General features: G+C 39.4%; 1 protein-coding gene across 5 annotated transcripts in view; it reads right to left on the bottom strand.

Moving 5' to 3' along the window:
* The window catches only part of DHRSX (dehydrogenase/reductase X-linked), a 182,115-nt gene that overhangs the window by 122,112 nt on the left and 40,222 nt on the right, over positions 1 to 19,781 (bottom strand). For all 5 annotated transcript variants that reach the window (XM_074858905.1, XM_074858908.1, XM_074858909.1 and 2 more), the window contains exon 3: positions 1,728 to 1,796. In XM_074858905.1, the coding sequence (XP_074715006.1) occupies positions 1,728 to 1,796 (69 nt within the window). The remainder of the gene's footprint in view (positions 1 to 1,727; positions 1,797 to 19,781) is intronic.

The following is a 19,781-nucleotide window of genomic DNA, read 5'->3' as shown; positions in this document are numbered from 1 at the left end:
TCATATGGGCCACAAAAAATGCTTAAAACAGGAGGGGAAAAAAAAAAAAAAAAGGTCAAGATAACTGATAATGCTTTTATGCAGTGACTAAACAGATATTGAACTGCAGCTTTTGTAAAGGTGATACATTTGCACAGCCTAGTCTTGGTCACAGTATCTGCACACACATCCCATTACAAAGCAAAGTGCAAATTCATCGATAAGCAGTAACACAGGACTGCTGCTCAGACTCACAAAAGTCCTTTGTACAGGATAATCCACTTGTAATGACAAATATCCCTCAACTAGTGAGAAATTCTGAAAAGGCAATACTCTTCCAGTTTGTTTTTAGGCCAAATCTACCAGCACCTGAGATTACTAATGCCTCAGTCATTAGAATTAAAATGAGGAACAATTTCAGTCAACTTTAGATACACTTTCAGCTTTCTCAAAAGTGCCAGCTGTATCTTGACAAAATCTAAAACTGAAGGTTAGAGCTTATTTTGTTCAGAAAAATCAAGAAAGACTGAGGTGCTAAAAAAGCCGTGATCACACATGTGAGAGAATAAGACAGACCCTGGTTTATTCAGCTTCACCCAGGTCACATGATATAATTAATTCCAAATGGTTTTGGTCTCTGTACAGAAACTTCCAGCAAAAGATTTAAACGATGTAATAATTACCTTTTTCCTTTCATGATCCTTCTGACTATGCCTTAATTTATGATGCTTTTAACTAGCATACATGTATCCTGAGGCTATGATGGGTGCACATTTAAGTCAGAAGATAAATCTTAATGAAAGGGGGTTTTTAACACAATAATTAACGTATTTTGATCATCATAACAGTAATTATTAAAGTCACAAAAACAGAATCAGATCTCAGAAGAAGCCATGAAGATCCTAAATAGGGTGGAGTAGCAGCACTGCCCTATTATTTTGCCAAGAAATGATACATCAAAGTGGCAGCAGTGAATCATCATACACTACTAGGAACCTCCCAGTGAATCCAAGAGATGGAAATATTAGATGCACTAACCTCTATCATAAATTGTAAATTATAACCGCACAGCAGATAGCGTGCAATATGCCTTTTCTCATAGTTATCAAGCTATGCTCTCCTTATGCCTCCCCCAACAGGATAGCTCATCAGATTAAAAGAAAAAAATGGAAGAACTGCAAAACCATAGGAATATTTGCTTGATATGAAAGGTCCATCCATTTTTAAGAAAACAGTTTTATTTTGTGAGGGATTATAAGATCTTGGTATCTATCAAATAACCCAGTTGAGCAGACTTGTTCTTTTAGAAACCTCTTACCGCCCCCCCCCCTCCCCCCCCCCCAAAAAGAAAAAAATTTTTATGGGATTATATATATGATGGGGGGCAAGACCAGCAATGAAAAAGAGCACACCCACTCTTACCTGTTTTTATCCTCCCCTTAGCAGAAATGACTAGTATTCTGATTTTCTGCCCAGCTATTAAATCATTGTGCCCATACTCATGCGCAGGCAAACTGTAACTTGCAGGCAGCCCTTTTGCAATGACACACAGTAAACACAGAAAAACCTGAAAACATTTTTTTTAAAAATATCCTATTCATTTTACCCCTGTGTCAGATTTACTTTAGGAATTAGTTTCCCCAAACTAAAAAAGTTTAACAATACACAAGATGACCTCATATAAAAGAAGATGCCAGCAAAAACAGAGGAATAAAACATTCCTTAAAGAAAAGGATTTAGTATGGTACCTTTTCCAGTCAAAGTTTCTTCTTGTATTTTCCTCACCGCTTCTTGGCCCTCACTCTCATTGTTTCCAGCTGTTACAATACAGAAAATGGAAAATTAGCAATGCAATCAACTTAAGGATAGTGACAGAAGCATGCCACTATTAAGTGCTAACCACAGTGTAATACTAGTATGAAGTTTTAGGTGAAAAGGTGTGATTTGTCTCTGTCAGGCAGCAGAGGTTTTCAAAGAGGGCTGTACAAATGTACTGCTGTTCACATGAGTTCTGCCTGTTTATCTCATTTATTCATACAAGATAGAACCATCTGCTGGCTGGGCCAGCAGAACTGAGATGGGAATCTGTGAGCTAAGTGGATTATATCGCATCCAGATTCTGCAAAAGCTTCACTATAGGTTAGAGAGGACCTCCCCTTGCTCTTTTTCCAAAATGAAGACTTCCACAGTTGGAGGAAAGGCCTCACTACCCTGATCCAAATGCTTAGAAAAGTTTTACTAGCACTAACATAAAATGTCATTAAGCATCAAATAAGTGCCTTTTGTGCCGTTCATCTTAGGTGGACAGTTAATAGTTGTCTGACGTTTGTTTGGCAATATTTTTATAATAACTTATATCAAAGGAAAAAACACAAGCACAAACAAAATATTGTGCTTGGTATTACAAGTTAAATTTTTAAATTTAAGTTTAACATTCCATTTATCTATCTACAAACATTTACCATAGCATGACACATCAAAATACCTATTGTTTTTTATCTAAATTTGATATAAATACTGATATGTCTTACTAACTTCATGAACTTGCCACCTTTTCCTGAATATATAGACCTCTGCCTTGGTTTCTATACAGGCTTTATCTTATGCCACTCTACAAGTGTCCTGTCCTCGCATTCACTTGTTAGCTATGCAGCAGAAAGTTCAGGTTTTCCACTTCTTTTCTCACTTTTTTTTAGTAGCAGTGAATCAGCTCTATCAAAGACAAGGCAAGAATCAGAGCATCACACAATAGATTGAAGTTGGAAGGGACTTCAGCAGGTCATCTGGTTCAACCTCCTCCTCACATTAGTTGGTATGTGCTCATATTTACTTTAAGATGTTAGAACATGGATTCATTTGATCTCACAGAGAATGTATTCAAAATTGGGATTAAGCCCTCTGAGATAGATCATGTGTCATCCATTGGTTGAACTTAGCTGAAGGCTCAGAGCACCGAATGGAGATTTTTGGGACAACCTGACCACTTTGAGGAGGTAGGCTGATGCATTCTTTTGAGGATGGAATTTTTGCTGTGGTTCTGTGGAGCAGTTTGCTAACAACTGGCTACGTGAGAAAGGGCACAGCACCGAGGAACTGCTGACAACGGCGACGTGATGGGAGAATACCGAAAAGTATCAAAGAAGAACAAAGAACAGAAGCAGGACTATGTAGAAGGCCTTGCAGAAATCATAAGGGGAGAGATTGGTATTTAACCTTAGCAACCAAAGTATCTAACCTTAGCAACCTATAAGGAGCTTGCTTTTTGCAATATGTATGAACTAATTATTGTGGATATAAAAGAAGTGTGAGTACTAATAAAGTTGAGCCTTTGTGCATTAAATGATGGCTGGGCTCCCTCTGCGTTCTTTCAACAAATGGTGACCCCGACGTGATACGTGCCAAAGGACGTATAAGGCACCACGAAGGATAAAGACCAGAGAAGGTTGTTCAGGTCCTTAAGCAGCGAGGACGGCGAAAGGCGACTAAAAAGGCCCGCGCCCTGGGTGTCATAAGAGGTGAGCCCTGCTGATACGTGCTGCCGAGACCTGGAAAGGCTGCAACGGAAAAAATTAAGGTATGGACAGGCAAGCAGCATATGATTTATTTGCATCCTGGCTGGCACAACGCCGGGTTGAGGGAATAGATGTAAAAAAGGATCTTCAGGGGCTTTTAGCTTATGGGGTAGAGCAAGGTTGTTTTATTAATCCACATACAGTTCATGAGTTATCGGAATGGAGAAAATTTGGAGATAAATTATGGGAATTAACATTGAATGATGATAAGACAGCAAAAAAGTTGGGAAAGTTATGGAGGGTGGTTCATAATGAATTGCTCAGGTATCAGGCTGAAAAAAGAGCTGCACAGGGCGCAATTGCGGCAAAAGAGAAAAACACCAGATATGGGGAGGAGGAAACTAAGTGGCCATTACCGCCTACGTTTCGTGAGCTTGTTTTACCACCTTTACGTTCCGAAGAGACGGGACAGGAAAGCTCAGAACGAGCTCTCCCTACCGCTCCCCTCGCTTCTGCCCTGAGTAGCCCTGACGCGTCCAGCCACACTGTGACGCCGGAAAGCGAGAATTCTACTCCTGGCTCAGAAGATGGGCTGGGGATAGAGATCGCTAAAGAAAGGTGTCGGGCTTGGAATGCATTGGCGCGAGAGGGGTTAGAAAAAGGGGATGAGGAGATGACTCAGATGGCGACAGCAATGGCTTTTCCAGTTCAGTTTCAGCCGAACCCAGCTGGTGGACTAAATGCTACTGTTACGGCATTAGATTGGAAGCTTTTATCACAATTGCGCTCTACAGTGAGTTCTTATGGTGTTACTGGTGAACCGACTCGTCAAATGTTAGATTATCTCTGGAGCACTCAACTTCTTTTGCCTGCAGATTGTCGGGGTATAGCAAAGTTAATTTTCTCTCCTAGTCAGTGGTTGTTGTTTAATGCGCATTGGCAAGCGAGAGTGTTAGAGTCGATAGCGGTACAGCGGCAAGCAGGAGATCCATTACAAGGGGTTACAATGGATGAATTAATGGGGTTAGGACCTTATGCTAGAGTAGAAGCTCAAGCACTGCTCGGTCCGGATAAAGTGAGAGAGGCAATGAGGTTAGTGAGAGAAGCTATAGAACAAGTGAAAGAGCCAGGCGGAGTTCCAATGTATATGGGGATTAAGCAAGGGAGAGAAGAGACTTTGGGCAGTTTTGTAGATAAGTTGGTAAATGCAATTGAAAGAGCAAGAGTACCTCTCTACATGCAGGGTGCTCTCTTAAAACAGTGTATTTCACAAAATGGCAATCCTGCTACAAAGAGTTTATTGAATACATTAAGGGCACATTGGACTATAGAGGAGGCACTTGAAAAAGCGTCCTCGATACCTACTGGACCTCAGGCTTTTCTTGTAGAGGCAATAAAGAAATTAGGGGAAGGAATGAAAGAACAGGCTCAGGCTACTCAAAGTCAGGTTATGGCAGCCCTTGCGCCTCTCCAGACTTCAGCAGCAACAGCAGTTAAAGTGCAAACACCTAAAAAGGGGCAGCTACGGTGTTACCGATGCGGAGCTCCAGGGCATGTACGAAAGAGTTGTACAGCCAGAAATGTATGGTGTCAAACTTGCCGATCCAACTCCCATAATGAGGGGGCTTGCTGCAGACGGTCGGGAAACTCCACACGGAGCGCGTTCGCCGGCCGCCGCGCAACGACCAAAATTGCAGCCGCAGCGCAGTCCTTCAACCCGCCACCCGGGGAAGTCTCGGGTTGGACCTGGCAGCAGCAGTAGATGTTATTCTGTTAACAAATAATCCTCAAACAATATCTACGAATGTACGAGGACCTATCATCATTAATGGGAGAGCCATGGGAGCTTTATTATTAGGAAGATCATCGGCATCACAATGTGGACTATTTGTTTTACCGGGAGTTATTGATGCAGATTATGAAGGTGAAATCTATATTATGGCATATACACTGAATCCACCAGTAAAGATTGCACAGGGACAACGGATTGCACAGCTGGTGCCTCTGCCACAAGTGACTCAAACAATACGACCAATAACTGAGGAGAGTCGCGGAAATAAAGGCTTCGGATCCACAGGAAGCCTGACCCTGCTAACACTGGATCTGAGTACGAGACCCAGGAAGACTGTTCACCTGTCATTTCAAGGTAACGCAATAACTGTGGAAGGGTTGTTAGACACAGGCGCAGATTCCAGCATACTGTCGCCTTCTTCTTGGCCACAAGGCTGGCCATTACAAGAGCATACCACTACCATCACTGGCGTGGGTGGTTTAACTTTAGCTAATCGAACGCCGCCCCTACAATTAACAATTGAAGGACAAACAGTCACAGCGGTGCTTGCTGTAGTGCAATTACCTCCAGGGATAAATTGCTTAATTGGAAGAGATGTGTTAGCACAAATGGGAATAGTTTTGACAAATGATCACCATTTATTCTAATGGCCATTGCTTGGACTTTCCCGATCCCTATAACTTGGACATCTGACAATCCAATATGGGTAAAGCAGTGGCCACTAAAAAGGGAAAGTCTTGAGCAAGCACACTTGCTAGTACAAGAACAATATCAGCAAGGACATTTAAGATTATCTACTAGTCCTTGGAATACTCCGATATTTGTCATAAAAAAGAAATCAGGCAAATATCGACTTTTGCATGACCTTAGAGAAGTAAACAAACAAATGGAACCAATGGGGGCTTTACAACCAGGTATGCCGAATCCAGCTATGTTACCTTATGAATGGCCTATATTGATTGTGGACTTAAAAGATTGTTTCTTTACGATTCCGCTTCATGAAAAGGACATGCGCCGATTTGCTTTCACTTTACCGGCAATAAATAGAGAAGGGCCAGATCAACGGTTTGAATGGACAGTTTTACCGCAAGGAATGAGAAATAGTCCAACTTTATGTCAGATTTTTGTAGATGCAGCCTTACAGCCATTACGTCAAAAATGGACTGATGTTATAATTTATCACTATATGGATGATATATTATTTGCACAGAAAGAACCATTTACAGAAGCACAGATAAAAGAAATTGTAAACACCCTTGCAAAGCAAAGATTGGTAATTGCACCAGAAAAGATACAAAAAACAGCTCCATGGAAATATTTGGGATTGTCTTTGACGAAACAAATAGTAGCACCACAAAAATTGACAATTAATCCTGAAATTTCAACACTGCACGATGCTCAAAAGCTATTAGGAGATTTACAATGGCTAAAACCTATAGTGGGCATCCCAAACGAGCTTTTACAACAATTACGACCACTGTTAAAAGGAAATGATCCTGCACAGGTAGTGTCTTTATCAGCAGATCAGAAGCGAGTGCTACAACAGATTATGGATCGTATTACTTCTGGACAAGTGCGTCGGAGAGACGCTGAGCTCCCCCTGGACATACTTGTGTGGATGGGTTCACAGCATTTGCTCGGAGCTATTACGCAGTCTAAAAAGAAAACGGGGGAGACATGGGTGCTAGAATGGATCACGCCAGCATTACAACAATCAAAATCTCTACTTCAAAAAATTGAGGCACTAGCAAATTTAGTAAAGAAAGGTCGTGTGCGAGTTATTCAAATAAGTGGAAGAGAACCTCAATTCATATACTGTCCAATGCAGAAGGAAACCATGCAGTGGTACCTGGCAAATAGCACAGCATTGCAGGAAGCCATGTTAAATGGGCCAATGATGTTGTCAACTGATCAATTATCTATGGAACCTTTGAGATGGTTAGGACAATTACATTGGATTGAACAGCCAAAAAGACAACAGGCGCCGATTCCAAATGCCATCACAGTTTATACAGATGCAGGAAAGAAATCTCAGACAGCAGCTATAACGTGGCAGGAGGATAATACATGGAAACACGAGATATTAAAAGCCACAGCACAAGACACACTACAAACTTTGGAACTGTTGGCAGTAGTTTGGGCGATGGTTAAGTTTAATGGACCATTGAATATTGTAACTGATTCTATGTATGTAGCGGGAATAGTAGCAAGGATAGAAGATGCAGAAGTCAGGGAAGTACAAAATAAGCGTCTCTATGAGTTGTTCTTACAATTACAGAGGGCCATAAAAATAAGGGAACAATCGTATGCTGTAATTCATGTTAGGAGTCATAAATGGGATATAGGACTTGGGGAAGGTAATGCTCGAGCGGACAAATTGGTATCCACTGTTATACATGTTCCTATGCCGAAAGACAAATTGGCAAAAGAAGCACATGACATATTCCATCAGAATGCAAAAGGGCTAAAAACACAGTTTGGCATCACAATGGCGGAAGCAACGGCCATAGTAAAAACATGCCCTGTTTGTAGTTTTCACAATAAAGGGGTTGGTATTGGAATAGGAGTCAATCCTAGAGGGACGAAATCTAATGAAGTATGGCAAATGGATGTGACTCACATACAAAGTTTTGGTAGACTTAAATATGTACATGTTACTATAGATACTTATAGCAAATATATATGGGCCTCTGCACAGAGTGGAGAAAAGGCCATACAGGTAATCAGACACTTAACATGTTGTTTTGCAATAATGGGAGTCCCGAATACTATAAAGACAGACAATGGACCAGCATATGTCGGAAGTCGAATGCAAAGATTTTTAAACAAGTGGGGAGTGAAGCATGTAACAGGGATACCGCATTCTCCCACAGGACAGGCCATAGTTGAGAGAGCAAATGGTACCTTGAAACGTTATGTAGCAAAATATCAGGAAATACAGGATGTACAGGAAAGATTAGCAAAAACATTATTTGTAATGAATCACTTGTGTATATTTGGAGACGCAGAACAACCACCAGCTATGTTACATTATAAGAAGGCAAAAGTAAGTGAAGGAAGGAAAGAGATATGGGTAAATTATAAGGATCCAAAAGATGGATTGTGGAAAGGACCAGCTAAAGTAGTAATATGGGGAAGGGGATATCTTTGTGTTTCTACACCAACAGGCACCGTATGGGTTCCAGTGAGATGGGCGAAACCTGCCGCACCTCCCAATGACACCAGAGGAGAGACAAGCTCATCGACAGCGGCTGAAGATCCAGCCTGTTTTGACCCAACTTGAGGGTCTACTCGGACATTCACTTTACTGGGCAACATTGTCAGATGTATGGAGAATTATTGAGTGGTTAAATGGGAATGTAATAAGAAGTGGGCAAAATTGTTTAAACTGCAACAATCCAGATCATCAAGCGTGGGTAAAGGTGTTTTGTGGAGGATGTGAAAAAAGATATTGGATACACCAATCACAGCTATATTTTGGGTTAAGATGTATTAACTGTCGTAACACATGGATTAATGACAACCCACAGAGGGCATTAGCAAGGTTTGCAGGACAGCCAATTCAAGAATGTTTCGGTTTGTGGGAAAATCGAGAGTCGTTATCCCTGGCAGCGGCTGTTTGGTGGCTGCAGCATCATAAGCAACGGTTAGAACAGGAATCAAAATCTGCATGTTTACAGACTGAGTGTTTCATACATAGTGCTACTCCTACGTGGATACAGATTGCTCCCCGTAGGTGGGGACAGATGAAAAGGCGTTATGTAGCAATAAAAGATGGAAGTACAAAGAACAATTGATTAATCAGGATTAGGAATTTATTTGTGTCTCCACAGATGGCAACCTTCATTAAGATCCTATCCAGCGTGATTGGCCTGTTTTGGACAATATATCAAGCTGAAGGCTGGATGGTTTCACAACCTAAACAAAATGTCTGGGTAACTTTGGCAAACATGACACATCAAGAAACCTTGTGCCTTTCTACTACGAATCCGGAAAATCCATTCTCCACCTGTTTGGTGGGAGTGCCAGTAGACACATGGCCAATCCCACAAACCCTTCAGATTTTCTCTCTTTGCAACTCTCCAAAAAATTGTACAGATAATTGGGATGGTGTATACAGTCACCTTCCACAGGTTACGCAAGAACCTCAAGAGCTAGAGTTGCTAGGCTCTGTTATAATGGATGCTTGTGTGTTTTTTAATTACTCCTATAACACCACACGGAGAGGGCAAAATGTGAATGCAACTAATGCTGCTTATCATAATTCAACTGCTTGGTGCAATTATACTTCGACTAACATCTCACGATCTTTTGCTGTTCCTCTTGCATTACCTCCTGGTGTGTTTCTAATCTGTGGAGATCGTGCCTGGGGAGGCGTCCCATCTAAACTGAATGGAGGCCCGTGTAGCCTCGGACGTCTCACGTTATTAACACCAAATGTGTCAATGATTCTGAATATGACTCGAAAACATAAGCGAGTCCCAAGGACCGTTCATCGGTTTGAAAGTTCTTGTCGAGATAACATTGAATTCTGGAATCCAGGCCAAATCATAACAGCCTCCATATTGGCACCAGGAGTTGGTGTTGCAAATGCCTTAACTACTTTGAATAAGTTGGGATGTTGGCTTAGCAAACAGACTAATGCTACTTCTTTAGCTTTAAGTGGTCTTTTAACTGATGTTGATAGTGTTAGACATGCTACTTTACAGAACAGAGCAGCTATTGATTTTTTGCTCTTAGCGCAAGGACATGGATGTGAAGATTTTGAAGGAATGTGTTGCATGAATTTGTCTGACCACTCAGAATCTATTTTCAAAAGCATACAGCAGCTAAAGGATGGTGTCAAACATTTAACAGAAGATGATGGATTAGATTGGTTAACAAGGATGTTTAAAGGATGGGGACTTTCAGGATGGTTAATATCTCTGATCAAGTCTGTGGGGGTCATGATCTTGGTAATTGTGGTTGTGCTTTTGATGTTGCCATGTATTGTCAATCTTCTGCAAAGGGCCCTGCAGAAGACTGCCTCTGCAATATTTTTAGCACAAGTGCAAAAAGAAAACGGGGGAGATGTGGAGCAGTTTGCTAACAACTGGCTACGTGAGAAAGGGCACAGCACCGAGGAACTGCTGACAACGGCGACGTGATGGGAGAATACCGAAAAGTATCAAAGAAGAACAAAGAACAGAAGCAGGACTATGTAGAAGGCCTTGCAGAAATCATAAGGGGAGAGATTGGTATTTAACCTTAGCAACCAAAGTATCTAACCTTAGCAACCTATAAGGAGCTTGCTTTTTGCAATATGTATGAACTAATTATTGTGGATATAAAAGAAGTGTGAGTACTAATAAAGTTGAGCCTTTGTGCATTAAATGATGGCTGGGCTCCCTCTGCGTTCTTTCAACATGGTTCTGCAGTAAAAAACAATGATTTGCTACACATCTTTGTTTTCATGATATGCAAGACTCAATATTTACATAAATGTAGCCAAAATAAAGACATTTAGCATTCCAGATACTGGAGAGAAAATAATTCTTACATAAAATCTAGACTGGTCTATAACTGTTCTCTATAAATTCCATTAATTATGGAATTATATTGCTCAGATTGAACAAGAAAGAAAGAAAAGGAAAAAACAAAACCAAAACCAAACAAAGCAGACATTTGCAGTATTTTCTTCTTGCTGTTGGTTTTTTTCCCCTTTAAAACAACCCAGCCTGTACAGAACAGAAACATTCAGCTTGATGCTAAATTCCAGGTATAGATGCAGTGTCAACAAACAAACCCTCCAGTGAAACTGCCATTTCTGGGGAAATCTGTGCATGAGGGTTATGGGCAAGACATCAGTTTTCCTCAGTGTTTCACCTCAAGTGATGTACTAGAATAAGATTTCAAACTCAGTGTGTTATTACACCAGATAGAGTTAGGCTAGAAACAAAAATACTTTGGTGCCAATTCTGTGAAGGTGTTATTTGATTCCTCTTTCATTCAGCACTCCTCATGCAGAGAACAGCCTTATTAAAGCCTCTAGTGTCTTGATTTAACTCTCAGTATGTTCACTTAATTTGTTCTTTTAAAAGATCTTGTGTTCACAACAAATTTTAATTTGCTTTAATTTTTTGTTATATAAATGGTTATTCATTAAAGCTCAGTGCCTTCCAAATGAGCACATTTTATTCATATTTGCATACTTTTCACTCTAGACCACTGGGAAAAAATAATTATTTTGCTAAACAGTCACTTCAGATGTCTGTTTCCAGTCTGATTCAACAAAGAGTTTGAAATCCAGGTTCTGGAGGCTGGAGTACCACAAAATTGAAATAACCTCAGTGAAAGCTGCTACTGTAATTGAGGCTTTTGCAATTCTATTTTCAAAGAAAATCCTGTAAGAAAGAATAAATGACCAAAATCCTTACAAAAAGTTCAAAGACACGTATCAGAAAGGTACCATAAGACTGGGAGGGTAATTTACGCTTCTGAGTTAGCTTAGGGAGACTGGTATCCCCTTGCTGAGTATGGGTGGGAGAGGAAAGGGACATCGCACTTATACTACTGCTCTTCTCATACATTCTTCTGGCATCCTCTATGCAAAGAGAGTGGTAGGCATGAAAAAGAACAATCTCCTTTTAAGTGCTACATTAACTATTCAAAATTCAAAATGTTTAAGCCACCAAGCTAACACAATCACCTTTAGTTTGGGAAAAATCAAAAATAATTTGTATCTTCTTGATGAAGATGGGTCACTAAAGGGCACAACCTTCAAGTGTACTGAAGTACACACAAGTACAGCACTCCAAGCTAAGGAGGGGGACAGTTTACTATATGAGTGTCAGATTCTTACCAACATCAGCTGGTTTAGATCCTCAGTAACATATTTGTAGTGATTGTTTAAAAAAACCTTGTGATACACAAGAGAATTCTCTGGCTGGACTTTCTGCCAATGATTCACCATAATTTTCATACGTTCAATATGCCAGAATTCATCCATGCCAGAATTTATCCATTTTAAGTGCTAAGATCTGCCTAGTCTGGATTCAAGTGGTTTGGAGAGAAGCATAAGAAAGGGAAGACAGACCATGGTTTTTATGCAGTGAGGGAATCTGAACAAAAGCTTTGAGAAAAAGGGATTCAATGTCTTGAGAGCTTAGATCATCAAAGTACCCAAAACCATAATAATCTTGCTTTTCATGCTAATTTAAACTGTCTATTGGGAACTCAAAATAGATATAGTTGTCTCAAGAACTGTTTATGCAAGCTGTTCAGTGCCCTATCTGATGTTTTTCTTCTGTTTAGTCCCCACGGAATAATGAAAAATTCAGGTAAGACTGATTCAATAACAACGTTGACTACAATCAATTCTGAAAATAAAACTAATAACATAAAAATAAATTCAAGTCTGAATGGATGCACCTGTATAAAATAAGATGTCATTTTAATGGCATGAAAAATTCTAATTCTTAGTCAAATACTGAAGTTCATGTTAAAAAAAAAAAAAAAAAAAAAAAGAGAAATAGATTTAAATATAACTTTTAGTCAAAAAAATTGACTCTCCTCTTCGACATTCCTCTACACAAACACCACAAGTCAAAGCACGTTGATCTAAAGCAACCAGAGAAGTACATAGAAAAATTCTTATCAGCAGCAATAGGCCTTGGATCTTACCCTAAAGGTCAGGTTCTGTCACCTTAAGCACTTAAGGAGATCCTAACTCTGAAAGTTATTTCAGGGATTTCAATAGACTCATCACAGAGAATTACTCAGCCTGAATAAGGATGGCAAAAACAGAGTCCATAGAAACCCAGCATGGCTGGGAAACTTTTACACTGTCCCTAGTTAAGGGTCCTGATACATCTATATGTATTAATTATACAGTATTTTTAATTTTTTTGAATGTGAAAATCTCCCCAAAAGAATAATTGCTACTCATGTTCATAATCTATGTACAAAATTGATCCTGACAAAAAAGCTTTTCCAACTGGTGTTTTGCAAAAATAGGAATTTGCAATCTTGACATTTCACGGGAATATACTGCAGGGCATTATAAAGAAATTTAAAATAGTCTATGAACCACAACACAGCCTGTAAAGCTTAAGGTTGCCTGGAGAGAATAAAGCCACAAATCCAAAAAGCCCTCGCTTACTGAAATTAGCAGGTGAAGAATTTCCCGACTTTCAGCAAGATAACACAAATGAAACCCAAATAAAAACTTTTTGAGATGAACAGCAAGAAGACGCAAACCACCCAGGATGCAGTAGTTCAGAGAAAGACCCAACCCCTCCAGCCTGGAGCCCAGGAGCCACTCTGTGCACCAAGGCACTCCTCAGCCTGTGATAAACCCCGCTGCAGTGAACCCCGGGAGGGGAGGCAGGGGTGAGCTGCCCGGTGGCAGGGCAGCTGTGCTGGCACATCGCCTCCCAGCTCTTCCCACACACCCCAGCCTTTGGCAAGGGCGACCCCCTCATTCAGCAGTGCTTGGGGAACCTGTCTACCTGAGATAAACACTCATCCCTTGACTTATTCAGCCATAATTACGTATCAGTTAATCCCTGAAATGATTAACAACTTTCCAGGGTTTGCAGCCTGCCATGGCACTCCCCACTCCCCCCTGATCCCTTCAAGTGATCCAAGTTTAGAAGTGGTGCCCATAAACTCTAATGCATATGTGCATTACCAGGAGAAGCTTGGTGGTAGGGCAATAAATTCAGTATAAATGTATACCATCCGATTAAGGAGTTGCAGAGGGTGATGGTTAGGTGTCTTTGTGCAACAGAATATAAAAAAGATTCCAACAGGAAATTTGAATTAAGGTGACTCCTCAGAGTAGCATAATCCTCATTATGATTGAAGGAGAACTGATTTCATTGGAGTGCCAGCCTGAAGACAGGGCTTGCAAGGGCTCCCAAAGCCTCAAGAGAAAAATAAAGTCCCATCAGGTGTTATCAGGATGATGATTTTGTGAGTGTGCATGGCACTGCACAACAAAAAGCATACACCTAACAGAGAGGAATGACTGCCCTCAAAAAGCTCTGAGGATGAGAAATTTGAACTCTGTACAATATGAGTGCTTTTTAAAGGAATCTATAATGTCTTCAGTAAAAAAATAAAAATTTTATTTAGGAAAAGGAATATAGATCTTGGGTCTCATCAATAAAACTTTCAAGTTATGAATTTGTTATTCAATAAAGCTAGGTATAAGGATATGACCTGTTATAAAAAAAAAAAAAAAAACACTGAGAAAGTGCTACAAAGTTTCCTTATGTCTAGAGATACCACACATATTTTGTCATCTAGTTCATCATACAGCTGCCACAATTAAATATATGCCTTCTTGACATGAAAGGCAAAAGTACTGTTGTAAGTGTTCCTTTGAGAAAAGAAGCAAAACTGAGTAAGAAGGAGGATGTCGGTCTGCAAAGAGAAAAAAAAAAAAATGTTCTTGCCCCAGGTTTCAGCAACCCAGCTCTTCCAACGAGAAGTTAAAACTGACCCTGTTTATCAAACCAAAGACACATCTAGACAAGTATCCTGTTTCCAACAATAACCTGTAGCAGGAAAATGTTTAAGTGACAGCTTTAAGTCTAGGAGTGGTATTTTCCAGTACACCCTCCCAGTAGCAAGAAGTTTCAGAGAATTCCTGAGTCAAAGGTCATGCCTAGCCTCTCAATGAACCCATCCTGTACTCCTTCATCTAATTGCACTTTCAATTCATTCAAGTGCTTGGCTGCCAAAGGGTTCTGGGACAACACTTTCTGTGATTTAATGAGACACAATTATATTAAAAAGGTTGTACTTCAGTGGTTTGCTTTTTTTTAATTATTTTGTTGGATGTTCTCTACTTTGTATACAATAAACCAGAAAATAACCAGTTCTCATTCACTTTCTCTATACCATTCATAATTGTATGATATCACACCTCAGTCATCTGTTTGCAAGCGGAAGAACCTTTGTTTATTGGCCCCACCTTTCACAGAGCCATCCCATCCTCCTCACCATCCCTCTCATTTTTTCCAGTTCTACCAGACTCCTGAGTATTCACAACAGGATGAGCCAATGATTTCTACAAAGGAAGAGGGAAGCTTCCTGTCCTACTTTCATCTTCTTTCCTGCTAAGTAGTAAGGTTATATTTGCCTTTATGACTGGCATTAAATATCGAAGATGTTGTACAGAGAGCTTTCAACAGTAAGAGTGGTAGTAGTTAATTTAGATCCTGTTTTTTTAAATATATAGGTGTGGTTGTTTTTCCTCATATGCAATATTTGCATTTACTGACACTCTGTATTTATCTATCCCTTCACAACCCAGTCATTCAGTATTCTGAGATTATTACCCATTCTTCACAGTAGTTAAGATTTCATGAGGTACCTCTGCAGCACATCCAGTTCCACCCCTTGCTACAGCCAGTTGCCCAGGACCAAGTCCAGTCACATTTTGAGTGTCTCCAAGGACGGAGACTCCACAACTTCTATGGGCAGCCTGTGATAGTGTTTGACCACCCTGAATGTTAAAAAGTGTTTTCTTATGCTTAAATGAAATCTCCTGTGTTTTGGTTTGTGCCCGTTGCCTCTTGCCCAGTAAAGGGCACCACTGACCAGACCCTGGCTCCATCTTCTTTACTGTCCCCATCAGGTATTTATACACATGGAAAAGGTCTCCCTGAGCCTTCTCCTCTCCAGGCTGAACAGTCAGCCTCTCCTTGCATGTCAGAAGCTCAAATCCCTTAATTATCAATAGTCAAATTAATTTTACTATCCTAAACACATTTGTGCAAAATGCATCATCTCACTGTTCATGCTTTTCTCTCTCTCTCTCTCTCTTTTTATAAATGTACTGAACATATGCCTAGGGGATCGGGAGTCTCTTTGCTCCATTCTAAAGCTGACAAATAATTCCTACACATTGTTTTCCCTTTCCTAATCAATTACTAATCTAGAAGAGATCCTTCTCTTATCTCAAGACAAGCTAGCCACTTTAAAAGCTTTTTGCATGAAAGTTGCTGAAAGCTTTTGAAAATCAGGATTAAATTAATTCACATAGTTGTTGAATTCTTCAAAGCATTTAACAAATGGTTAATGAATAAATTAAAAAATGTCTAGAAAAACTGCATTAACTCTTCCAAAATTTATCATCACATGTTTAACTCTGTATTTTTTATAATGCCTGACACATTTTTCAATATAAAAATCACACTCACTGGACTATGCACAATGTCCTTCCTAAAACTGCCCAACACTCATATTTGCCAACCAAGGGATGATTTAAGGTCCTATGCAGAAGATACTAGTCCAGAAATACTTTTATGCTACTGAGGGATTTTGTTTTTAATCACAGTAGCTTGTTTTAGACTGTTTTAATATCTTTTCTGATAGGTATTTATACTGAGTTTGTACTAATCTCCACACTATTCATAAGCATCTTTTTAGCTGATCATTTTACATACTTCCTTTAGAAGAGACAGTGAACGGTGGTTGCCTGTACAGAACACATTTGCAGAGTGAAGACTCCAAGACCATTTGGTTGTTCCTCAGAAGGTTGTTTCTCCATACTCTTGATAAGCTTGTTTTCCTCTAAACCCTTTAAATTTTTATGCTATTTTGAATTAGGCAGCCCAGAACTCAACACAGCATTTAAGGTGCTAGCACACAAAGGATTCATGCAGTTGAATCAACTCTTGTTGTCCATTTTGTTTGCTCCTTTTCTAACAATTTCTAATATATGTTTTGATTTTTGGAAGCTACTGAGCACTGTTTTCATAGAACAATCTATTTTGACCCCAAGATCTTCCTTCAAAGTGATGGTGGTCAATACAAAACCCATAATTTCTTTGTCTGGAGTTCAGATTTTTTCTGCATGTTCATCACTCCATATTGATCTAAAATGAATTGCACATGTCTTTTAACATGTAGGTTTTTATGGTGTTCCTGCAATTCTCCACACATGTCCCTGGTCTTCATTACCCTGAATAATTTAATACAATTTAAAAGACTTGTCACTTCACGATTAGCTCCTCCTCTAAAATTATATGTTGAAAGCATGGGTTCTAGCACATACCCCTGTTAAACTCCAGTGGTAACACCCTCTCTATTAAGAAAATAAACATTTATGTCTATGTTCTGTCATAACATGCAATGTTATTGTATAAATGTAATGGCATTTGTACTTGTCCTTTGGGCTTTGTGCTTAACAGCCTTAAGAATTTTCCTTTAAGATTTCTAGAAATCCAAACAAACCATATCAACACAAATCTCCCTCATCCACACGACGGTTGACCTCAGTTAATCAAAGTATTTTACCATGCAATACACCTGCACAGTTCATTGAGTTACATTTTTACTTGAGATTACTGCCCAAAAGAGAATTTATGTGCTCCAAGTGTCTTTTCAAATATTTGTCACTATTTTAATAACAGTTTCAAATCTCCCAAGGAATGCTGTAATGAGTTTGTTCATAAACAAGCAGTCTTAAACCACTGCCAACTATAAAAGAAACTTATACAATTTACAGGTGGAAATTTCAAAATTAATAACATAAACAAATACATGTTCTAAAAAGGAAAAAGTCTTTTTAAAGCAAGGACAGTGGCAGTCTTCAAACTGCAATTACAGACAAAAGTGTTCAATAAATTCTTATGGATTTGGAAGGCTATTTGTAGCTATGTGTGGCTGTGTGCACATGTATAGTGTATAAAAGACAGCACTGTAAGTAGAGTTTTTCATAACCCTGATTACAGTGTTCTGATATGTTAATAACTGAACTGAACGACAATTATAAGGCAATCTGCATGCATTTGCTTAATGTTCATACCAGAAAAAGGAAACCATCACCAATTTTTAAAAGGCTGGTAACATTTTAACACTTCCTGACTAACTCTACAACTCATTCAGGCCTAACAAAACGTGGATAAAATTAGGAAGATAAATGCTTTTCTAGAGAAAATTATAACTCAAGCATCTCATACATCTATGTATAGTGAGAAAAGACTACTAAAGTATCCCATAGAAATTTTCAGTAATTGAAATTAAATCAAACCGTCTTTGAAAATGAACAATTGCACCATCTTGATAGGGTTTAATTGTCTTTCTAAAGTCACTTTGTAGTATTATACAACATAAGAATTGTCTGATTTATAATGCAGAGTCCAGCTTGAAAATTGGAAGCCAATGTGAATGAAAGAGATGACAGAAATATCTCTTGCTTAGTCTCCTGCAGGGCTTACAGAGGTCACACAGAAGTGCTGAGTCTGGTGATGGAACTACATTTATTTATGCCAAAATTGATGCTCAAATAAGTCACTTGAATATATATACATATATATAAATATAATGAGACTGTTTCCTTCAGAAAGTGAGCCTGTCTTAGAAAATTGTGACACTGATATACTTAGACACTAAAGATTGATTACACTGTCCTGAACCTGGTGGTTTATACCAAGCATATATGTAACATGGTCAAGCTTTTGATTTTCATTCACCATTATCAGACGGGATTATCAAAGCTTCCACATTAGATATTATCACACATTTTTTTTCAGCCTTCTTTTATTAATGTACAGAGAAGAAAAAGGAAAAAATCAAACTGAACCTCTTTTTTAAAGTCAACAATTTTAACATGCACTCACAGAATTGTCTTAAAATTAAACCCCAGTGATGAAGGACGGAAATAATATGAAAAGTTTACACTTCTAATCAGTTTAAATTCAGACTCACAAAATTGTCATCAACACTGTGAACCAGAGCTGAACCTACTGGATTTTATGACAGGGGGGGTCATAAAAATGACTGGGATGTCTCGATTTCAATGTCCTTATTGTTGAGAGCATATTTACTTGTAAGTGCACGCAAAACACCATCTTCAATATGGTGTTGACTGGTCAGTAGGCACCAAGAACAGTGTGTCATTTACCTTCTCTCTCCGAAAATGAAATTTCAAGCTTATTTATCAAGTAGTAAATTGCACAGGCGGGAGCAGGAGCTCGCAGTGTGTCTTGACTCTGAAGACTCACCACTGGCAGTAGCTTTCCCTGCCAGGGGTCTGCTCTCTGTCATGAGATTTTCCTGAAGTAAAAGCCCTGCTGACTGTGAGTAATGCTATCGCAGCCTGGTAAAAATTCTCAATGAAATCTATCAAACAAACCCACAGAAAATGACTTGCATCATTTCAGTATTCACGCCAACCTTTTTCCCAGTGAGAGGCTGAGGACAGGGTGAGCAGCATCCACAGAGGGAGACCATCAGTGGGAGAAAGGAGTCTTGTGCACCAGTGCTGGGACTGGAAAGGAAGAAGCTGTAAAAGCACTGTGCAATCACTCCCTGAAAATGCTCTAAGAGAGCACCCTCGCTTTTCATATGGTGCCTATTCATGTTCCACAGGGTAACATGCTTTCTACTAAATTGTTTTCCTGATTCCATTGGTAGATTGGATTTAAAAGTAAGTTACCTCAAACATTTACTCCTCTAAAATGTCAAATGGAGTAAAAATCATGTCTATCACAAATGGTGAA

This window comes from Strix uralensis, chromosome 2 (assembly GCF_047716275.1).
Source record: "Strix uralensis isolate ZFMK-TIS-50842 chromosome 2, bStrUra1, whole genome shotgun sequence".
Classification (NCBI taxonomy): Eukaryota; Metazoa; Chordata; class Aves; order Strigiformes; family Strigidae; genus Strix; species Strix uralensis.
This window is presented reverse-complemented; position numbering and strand designations above follow the sequence as displayed.